This window comes from Trypanosoma equiperdum (genome assembly GCF_001457755.1).
Source record: "Trypanosoma equiperdum strain OVI genome assembly, contig: ctg_871, whole genome shotgun sequence".
Classification (NCBI taxonomy): domain Eukaryota; phylum Euglenozoa; class Kinetoplastea; order Trypanosomatida; family Trypanosomatidae; genus Trypanosoma; species Trypanosoma equiperdum.
In genome coordinates this window covers 47511-57534 of record NW_027124833.1, presented here as the reverse complement: position 1 = coordinate 57534, position 10024 = coordinate 47511, and the positions used below count along the sequence as shown (strand labels likewise).

The 10024-nt window shown below is 48.8% G+C and overlaps 1 protein-coding gene across 1 annotated transcript; it reads left to right on the top strand.

Annotated features, from left to right (window-relative positions):
* Nucleotides 1-1673: 1673 nt before the first annotated feature.
* On the top strand, nt 1674-9755 carry TEOVI_000411400 (Voltage-dependent calcium channel subunit, putative; the record flags this gene model as incomplete). Its single annotated transcript, XM_067226917.1, has 1 exon — nt 1674-9755. The coding sequence occupies one exon, from the start codon at nt 1674-1676 to the stop codon at nt 9753-9755; it is 8082 nt and encodes a 2693-aa protein (XP_067083018.1).
* Between the last annotated feature and the right edge of the window lie 269 nt (nt 9756-10024).

Here is a 10024-nt window from a genome sequence, read left to right as displayed (position 1 = left end):
TTCATACCTACATTCAACCTGAAAAATGTTTTAAAACTACACGACCGTAAGTACAAGAGGTGCGTCACACTTTTCTCATGCGTAGTTTCATTCGTTTGTTTTCGTATTGTTTTCGATCAAATCGCCCTCGTTCATTCTTTATTTTTCTTAGTTTTTTTCTTTGATTGTACAAAAAGTCCTTACTTCCTGTCACCACCTACTTTTGTTTTTGTTTAATATTGTCTCTTGTTGGCAACCTAAATATCGATTGAAGGGTGGGATTATATCCTCTTACGCGAACGTTCGTCACCACCTGCAACGGCAACCGCTATCACCACTTGCTCGGCATTTACATATTTTGGGGAAAGATAGAACAGCTCAACAAATGATGAATTATTTTATGGGGAATGCGGAAGCGAGTTAAATTCGGACATGGCAGAGAATGAACAAAGGGTGGCTTCTTGTTTCTTTTTCTTTTGCTTGTTTGTTTGTTCGTTCGTGTAAGTTTACGTCTTGGCATCTGTTTGAAGAGAGGAGAAAATGATCGAAGCAAATAACATCTCTCTGTCAACATGTCCCCCCTTATTTTATTTTTCTTTACAAAACTTTATCTGCCGTTGTTTGCCCATACGTGTTTATTTTTCGCTTTAGTCTCTTCTCCATTTATTACGTCTCAGTTACTGCGCTTTACGTGTTCATTAATGACTTTCATCACATACATTTGCTGTTGAATTGCACCGTTTGCAACGGGATGTACCGCCTCTACCATTTCTTTATACTTTAAATCCCTTTTTCTTATTATTTTTTTGTTTTTTCATTTACCTTATAATAACCATCGCCATCAAGGTGTAAATATACGTACGTCTACGCAACCGTTTTAAAGGGGAGGGGCGTCGTGTAGCGGTTAACGGTCCCCAAGGCTAAACGGGCGTGCGTGTGTACCGTCTATTCGCCTTTTCTTATTTTTTTTAAGAACAAAAAAATACACGTCATTAGAAGCCTCATATTTTTACAGGTTACCAAGTGCTGACACTCAATTCAAGGTGTGTGGAAGGAAAGGATAAGTTAGGAGAAATAGGCGAATAAAAACTCACGAGGTCGTGAAAAAGTAAAGGCAAGAATTAAAAAAAAAAAGAACAGGGAAACGAGGCAAGCTCATTGGGAGTGGAGAGCGTGTTCGTGATTGCTCTTGTCCACAGCCGCGACGTCGCACTTTTTCAGTAAATCAACGGAACAATATTCTCCTTAAAAGGTACCCTTTCTTCCCACATTACTTGCAGAGGGAGAGAGACAGCCGTGAGTGAGAATAAATAAAAGGGGACTAAAGAACTAACAACCCCAACTCCGGCGACCCGCGAGCTAAAAAAGGAATAGAATCAGTTGTTTTTTTTTTCGTTTGGAAATAACTCCAAGGGAGAATAGCTCCTAGGAAAGGACAAAATACAGTGAAAAGGAAAGAGGATAATTTAAGCAAAAAAAAAGGGAGAAAGTAGGGAATAAAAACAGGAGGCATAGGGTGGCTTCGCCTGGTTTTTGTTTAGCTCGTGTGTGTGTGTGTGTGTTAGTGCCCAGGAAAGCACACAATTAGATTAGACTACAGGGAGGGTGGGGGGACCCAAAGAAAGGGGAGTGTACAAAATCAAGAAGGGGACGCAATTTGAGACAAAAACAGTTGTATACAGGTACAGAACCCCATGGCTGAGCCGCCACCACCGCAACCACTACGTAAGGGTTTTTTTCGTGCTGATCCCCATGGCCTGCGGCCACCAGAGAGCCCTCGTGATGCTGAGGAGCCTGAAAACCATGACATTGTTGAGGATCCTCCACTCCCATCCAGTCGTAACTTGCCGCCTCCACGCTTGCGACCCATGGGTGGCGGACCACCATTGGCAGGGGCGGAAGCAGCGGCAACTTCACATTCAAACAACCGGCCATCACCCGGGGAGGTCCCGCCGCTGCCGCGACCGGGGACTACGACTGCAGTCACATCGGCGCAATATAATAGTCTGACTCCTCGGCAAGAACTTTTCAGCAGCCCACAAACAGCTGTCGAGGAAAATATTCCAGCTGGGTACGATAATCAAATGAACGTGACATCCAATGACTTTTCTCATTCACAAGATACAGGGATAAAAAGAATCGGAGATGGTGCAACAGGCTCATCGGCGAAAACACGTTCCACGATTGCACATGCGCCAAGCGGTCGATTTTCTGAGGTAGTGCAGGAGCGACCCCCTATCGAATCTGTGGAGCAGCTATGTCAGCTCCAGACTCTAGCTCATCCAGTGGAGCGCTTTTTTGTTGAGTATCAACCCATGGCAACGCGTGGTTGCCGCAGTACCCAAGTACCCGTTGAGGAGGACGAAGCTCTGTTCAATCATCTCGCGGAGTACACGGATGATGATTCTTTCTTTTCATCTGGTAGTGCTGTTCTTGAAGAAGACACACGTCGGCTCCAGAACGATCCGTTACGGGGCCGCGCTATTCGTTCTGTGTTCGAGACGCTCTCACTGCGCTCCCTCACAAAGGGTCGAATACCTTACGAATTGGAGGATCAGGAGCGCAGCAGTGCTCCATGGTTGAAGCAAGTTCATCAACGGGCGATTGCACTTCATCATTCGTCATTCTTTATATTTCCTGCAGGTATGAAAGCTCGTGTGATTGCGTACAACATTCTACACCACTGGTTGACTGAAATGTTGCTTATGTTAATCATCTTGGTATATTCCATGATGACAGCGGCCTGGTCCCGCGACACATGGCCCACATTGGAGAAACCGTCCTTCATGTTCTTCGCTGATGTTTTCTTCCTGTGTATCTACGCAATCGAATTTGTCGCACGGCTTTTTACTTCGGGCGCTGTTTCGCACTCCCGGGCATACTTTCGGTCTCCATGGCACTGTCTCGACGCCGCAGTGCTTTTGCTGATGATATTGAACTGCACAAACCTCCAATCGATGTGGAATTTTTCGGCATTCCGTCTCATTCGTGTTTTGAAGTCGAGCACATACGTGCCTATTCCAATTAACATGAAGCTGCTGGCGAAGTCGCTTCTCCGTTCAACGTCCAATGTGGTGAAGGTGTCCACTATCCTTTTTTATGTGCTGTTGTTCTTCTCGCTCGTGGGCCTTCAGCTCTTCTCGGGAGTGCTCCAGCACCGCTGTGTTAGTCCAACCACGAAAAATGTAACAAATCAGTTGTGCCGCTTTAACCACAGTGAAAAAAATGAAAGTTATTACCACGGAGCTACGTGCCCCTCACCCCACTTATGCGTTGCCGACACATACGGAAATCCCCACCACGGCTACCGCAGCTTTGACAGTGTGGGACACTCATTTTTATCGGCTTTCCAGATAATGACGTTTCAGGGCTGGACAAGCCTGCTGCAAGAGACATCAGACACTACATCAGTAGCAGCTATTCTGTACTTTTTTTTGGCGATCCTGATCTGTGCGTGGATTATCCCTAGCTTATATTTGGGAGTCTTTATTGAAAAAATCGAGAAAACGAGACGATTGTTTGTACAGAAACAACTGCAGCTATTTGACGGTATGCTACTGGAGCAGCGGCAACGATTGAATGAGGCAATCAAGCTTCGTGATTTTGTCGAACGCGATGAAAGTGGAAAATTACGCCGACATCCAATCGAACTCATCCGGTCTGCTTCACGGAGGATTCAGAGGTCGAAACTCTCGAACAGCCAAACAAGCATCGCAACTGAGTCAGAGTCGGGAGAACCCGCGGTCGTGGTGAAAAAACCCATTGGGGACACAACAAAAGGTCGATCTCGCTGGACAGACGAGCAGCGTGTTCAACTCCACCTTTCGCTCACACGACAACGTGATATTGCCAGTGGGGGTGAACGCAGACGACGTGTGGTGATCAAAAATGATGGTGAGATAAGCGGGGGAACTGCTGGCCTCCATTCGCAACGGAAGGGATCGGAGTCAATAGGGGAGCGGGCGATGATGGTGACGGGGGATTTTGCGCTTGGAGGCCGCGTTGGCGTGGTCCAGCACCATCCGCTCACTCACACTATTGGTGCAGCTCACGGCACGGACCTTCCCCTGGCAGTTCGTCTAGATAACGAGGAAGAACAGTTGAGGTTCCTCAAAGATTATCAAAACCCGATAGACAATGACATAATGAGGCGGACTAACACTTTCGAGGACACAAACGGAAACTTACATCCCTCTTTCGTGCTCACCTCAACGCAGCGAAGGGGTGGAAGCTTCGATGAGGCATCCAACACAATTCGAACAACCACGGAAGCTGCTGGTGTCATTCCAAGTCGTCACTCAGCCACACTGAATGGTCATAATACTAGTAGGATGGACTCCAACGGGAGTTTAGATGAACCTACATCAAAGACCCAAACCGTATCGAAACGCGGGTCCCCAATGCCGCGTTTGTCCTCCGGTCAGGTACCCGAAGTTATTATCCACGACCCCGAAGGCGGTGACTTCCGATTCGCTGAAACGCGTTCACAGAAGTGGGGAATTGTACGTAATATCTTGCACATGTTCACCGAAGGGTATCCTCGCATTATTACGCAGTATATCCGTGAACATCGTCGGATGCAGCGACGGTTTGGTCTCACACCCCTCAATTACGTGAATAAGTACGAAGATGACGTGCTTCGGAAACTGCGGCAGCGGCGTGTGCTTCAAGTAAAGGAACCAGGTGCACCGTCACAAACTTCGCGCGCAAGCGGTGACGAGGAACTTGTCGAAGTGAATGGAAATAAGGTTATCCTAACCGACAGCGATGATATTGGAGACCTGTCACCGATTCAAATGGCTACCAATATTGTTAGAAATGTACCTGTAACGCCTTTCGGTGCCGTGATGCTGGTTATTGTCATCGTCAACGGCATTTTCAACGCAACGCGGTATTTTCAGCAACCAGAATATTGGGAAACTGCCCTTTTTGTCCTTGGTATTATTTTTACGTCATTTTTCGTGCTGGAGATTGTTGTCCGTGTCATAGGACTCGGGCTCGTTTCATTTTTACTGGATTTCAACAATCTGCTGGATGTTACTGTTACAATTCTCGGGTTCGTGGAGCTCGCCTACGCACGGTCAAACGTCGTTACAGTGCTAAACTGGGTGAGGCTTCTGCGCCTATTTCGCACTTTGCCATTTGCACCTATGCGGCGGGTGTCACGAGTGCTGTTACTGGGTTTCGCAGACATGTTGTATGCGTTGTTCTTCTTCAGTATCTACATGTTTATGTGGATTCTCATCGGCATGAGTTTCTTCGGCGGTCCCAATGGCATGGTGGATCATACGTTCCAGGATTACTACACGCGTGGAAATTTTGACACATTTTCTGGTGCTTCATTTGCTGTGTCGCAGGCATTCTCATATACTCGTGAGGAATGGGTGTACCTGACGTGGAACGGCATGCAATCTCGTGGTGAGTACACCGTTCTTTATTTCATGGCCGTCGTCGGTGTGGCTTTTATTGCCCGCTACTTCTTCGTCGCCGTGTTCGCGTGGGCATGGCAGAGCGAGGAAGAGGAGGAAGAAAACTACGCAGCAATCGCTAAAGGTGGTTCAGGTGGCCGACGGGAAGTTACCCGACTGCGTTGGTTTGACTTTACTGTGTGGCGCTCGTTCAAGCACATACATGGAGGGTTCGAGAGGCGAGATGTTGCACCGGATGAAGTGTTTCATTTGAACGAAGATATGCGCAAACAACTTCGCATTGCGGAAGCAAAGGAACGGTTCACCAAGGAGGCCCTCGCGCAGACCGACTTGGCCATGAGTCAACGCCGGATGGGGTCTCCGATGGCCAGCCCTTCTGCAACCATGGGATATAATACAGACGGCTACGCACCGGCGGCGCAGGTTGGCACAGCTCCTAGATATGTTAACGTTGGTGGGCAACTGCAGCGTCACATAAACCCATCAGTTGACTTTGTTGATGCGCAGGTTCCACCCCTTAACGCGCCCATATCCCAGTTTCAAGCTGAGAATGCGCAACTCCGGTTCGCCCGTCGGTATAGCACCGTTCCCGCCTCGGTGTACACTCCTGTAATACAAGATGATGGTATTGATAGACCATCCCCTTCAGCCCGTTCAAGCCCGTCGGATGCGGGGGAGCGGAGCGGGGAGCTTGGTGGGGAAAGTCAGCAAAATGGCCAAGAGGAGGGAGACGGTCAATATTCTCCGAGGGGGGTGTCACCTAATGGAACGGGAGGGAGAGCGACTTCGACGGGCCTGCAACGAAAATCAAGTGTCCTTGGGCGTTTTCCCAGGTTGGGGTACGATCGAGCTGCAGGTAAGAAAGACGGAGGGTCAAGAAGTGTAAGCGCCTCCGCCATGCAACAGACGGGTGACGGTAACGAGTTGAGGGGAGACTACGTTAACGAGGGAGAGGTCAACGGTGGCAGCATGGTGTACGAACACATTCTGTACCCTGGGCCGCGGTTACGCTACAAACACGTAATGCGAAACCAATACGTGCGGGTGTTTGAGCGTTGCTTAGATTGTAATACCTATCAACAGATGCCCTTGCGGGCCCCGCCGAATGTCCAACAACGAACACCGGAAGAATTACATGCTGAACACTGTCACATGGCTGCTGTGCGGAGTTCGCGTCAACTGGTATTGAATGCCATAATGGGTTATGTTCGCTTGCAGAAAGATATTAATCAACCACCGACGCGTGATGCAGTTGAAACGGTACTTGGACAAGCTTGGAGTTGTGGAATGTTGCTGTTCGAAACAATCGAGTATCTCTCCTGTAGTGATATAGAGCAGCGGGAGTATCGAACGTGGGATCGCACACTGGAGGCGTTGCAATTGCAACAATGGTTGATAGGTCTGCATGTGGGCGAAGAACAAGTTGGTCGTGCAACCCTAGCCTACACATTGGCCCACCGAAAGAGGGAGAAACTCGCCGTGGAACACAAGTCGTTTGAGCTTTCGTGGCGTCAGCGTTCTTTCTTTTTCATATCTCCTTCGAACCCGGTGCGTCGTTTGTCAACGAGAATTATACAGTCACGATGGTTCGACATTTTTATTCTCACTGTTATATTCATTGCGTCATTTTGCCTATGTTTCCACATTCCCGGAAAGGCTAACGACCCAGAAACGGGTTTCGTTGTGCTACGTGCCTTTGACGGAATCTTCACCTGTATATTTTTGGTGGAGATGATAATGAAGTGGATCAGCATGGGTGTAATTCTCTTCAGACCGGAGGCATACTTCTGGCACTGGTGGAACGTTTTTGATTTCGTTATTGTCATTGTGTCGCTGATCGGATTGGCAGACCAACACAGCGCCCTCCGCTCCATCAAGGTTTTGCGTTGTTTTCGGATACTTATCCCTATGCGGGTGTCCAACTTCAATAGAAGTCTTTCCAAGATCTCGTCAGCCTTACTTGATTGTCTGCCGACAGTAGCGAACATTCTTCTGCTGTTTTTTATCAATTACTTTGTGTGGGCTGTGCTGGCAGTACGGCTTCTAAATGGCCTCACCCACTCTTGCAGTGATCCGTCCTTCGTCGACATTACGGCCTGCGAAGACGCCAAACATGAATGGTTGCCCAAAGTGCGTAATTTTGACTCTTTCTTCCAAAGTTTGCTGACAATGATAGAGGTCAGCGTGGGGTCGAAGTGGCTGGATGTTATTTACACGGGTGTAAATGGTCGAACGTCTGAACATGCGCCTATGGATGACCATTACCTTGCAAGGGGATTCTTCTTCATCGTATACTATTATGTCTCCCACCTCATTTTGTTCTCACTGTTTACTGCGTCTATGATTTACAGCTATCTGTTAACCAAAAATGCAGCTGAGGGAGTATTGGGGATCACGTTTGAGCACCAGCTTTGGATTCGCATGCAACGTATGACACTGCAACTCAAGCCACGTGTAAAGCTTGTTCCTTTGTGCAACCACGTGTCACAGTTTTTGCACAATGTTGTCATCCGCCCCATATTTGAGGTAGTGGGTGCGAGTGTACTTCTTCTCAACATTCTTACCATGGCATTGCACTGGTATGGCGAGACTAAATCGAAGGCAAGCGTGTTAGCTGCCTTTCAATATGTGTGGATGTTTTACTTTACCGTCGAGGCGGCCATGAAGATTGGAGCCCACGGAATGCGGGCGTTCTCCCGGTGGGCGTTTTCTTTTGACTTCTTCGTGTTACTATTGTCCTTTATTGGGTTAATAGTGGATGCGGCAAGTAGCGAGGGTATGCCGTTTAACGTGAACGTACTTCGTATGCTGCGGCTAGGTCGCTTCTTCTCCGCTGCAAAGGTTTTTAAGCCGATGAGGAAGCAGTTTTCATTACTGCATGAAGTGCTGATTCGTTCGGCAGTTTCCCTTGCCAACGTGACGCTTATATTGTTTCTAGGGGTGTTCGTCTTCACGGTACTTGGTCTTCACCTCGTTGGAGGTGTTCCTGTAGGGGAAGGTGGTTACTTTGACGACCGGTACACAAATTTCAACAATTTTGGTAATTCGCTGATGATGACGTTTCGCCTCACCACTTTGGAGAACTGGAGCCCGTCGCTTCGGGAAGGTATGAATGTCACACGCAAATGCACTGAAGATGATTGCAGCGTGAACTATGGGTCGGCGTTTTACTGTCTTCTGCTACTTGTTTTCCTCGGGTTAATTGTTCTCAGTTTTTACATGGCGGTGATTGTGGATCATTACGTTACAGCTGCACGCATGAACACGAGCATAACACGTATTGAAGACCTGCGGAGGTTCCGTGATCTGTGGTCCGAGTTCGATCCCAATGGAGCACTCGTGCTGCACACACACGAACTCCCAAAACTTCTCGAATCTCTGAGACCACCCCTTGGTCTTACCTCCAGGCATAATCGTGTCGAGCTTCTTAGATTACTGCGAGAGTATGACATTCCAAATCACCGTGGGAAAGTTCACTACCACGAGGTGCTTCTGCCGTTGGCTCGCAGGGTCCTGGCAATGGCCTTCAGCAGAGATACGATGGATTACAGGACAACGTTTGACACATTATGGCGCCACTCCGAGAAGTCGCTCCGTGCACTGCCAACAGTGCTTGGTAAGCGCTCCCACGCAACCGCCGCGCAGCATTTTGCTGCGAGCTATGTGCAGGCGGTATGCCGAAGGAAGAAAGCTTGTCGAGAGGTGCAGAGGGTACGATCTGAACTTTGGCACGAGGGTCGTGCTGTTTGTGACGAGCTCGGTTTGCCCTATGCGGATTACGGCTTTGGGAACCTTTTACTGGAGGGTCCGGATCCTATGCGAGATCTTGTGCCACGCAGTGCCTCTGCAGCGAGCTCTGGTGGAAAAGGCACCCGAAAAGGTGCCAGTGAAGCGGAGAACGCCGCCTCTTCCCCACTGTGGCGGGCAGGCCAGGCCGAATCGCCGTCGAGTCCAAGGAGTGAGGGAGAAACGATTGACGGCAGGGCCCCTGCCGCCCGCCTTCCCGGCGCGTACCAACCGGCGATAGAAGAACGTGAGAAACGGTTTGGCCCCGATGTTCCGAACGCTCTTCGACGCCACGAAACACGCTCGGAAAAACTTAGACGCAAGGATGAGGAGCGGATGCTGCAATCCACTCCCGATGATGCGGTGTCTTCACCAGTATCCAACGTGCGCTCGAATTCGCAGCGAGTTAACGTGGGCGAATACCAGCCACCACTAGGAACAGATCCCACCAGTTGGCTTGGTAGCAATGTAAACCGTGGGTCAACCGTAGGTGGACCAACGACAGAATCTCGCACGAGTAGCGTTATGCCTGCTCCACAGGGACCTACAGCACCAGAGTAGCACCGATATTATCCAAAGCTTATGCGTGAAAAAAAAATGTGAGGTGAAGACATGCAATCTTGCTCGGGTGAAGCACCCCCATTATATATATATGCCCACATGTGTATAACCATCCGTTCACAAGCCCAGTTTCGATGTATATGTTACCCCCCATGTCACTTTTTTTTAAAATGTATACACACTCCTTGTTATGGACACAATTTACAACTAGAGGAAAACGATTTACGGGGACCATGATAAGTGACGTTGTATAGAGTGCGATCGAAGTT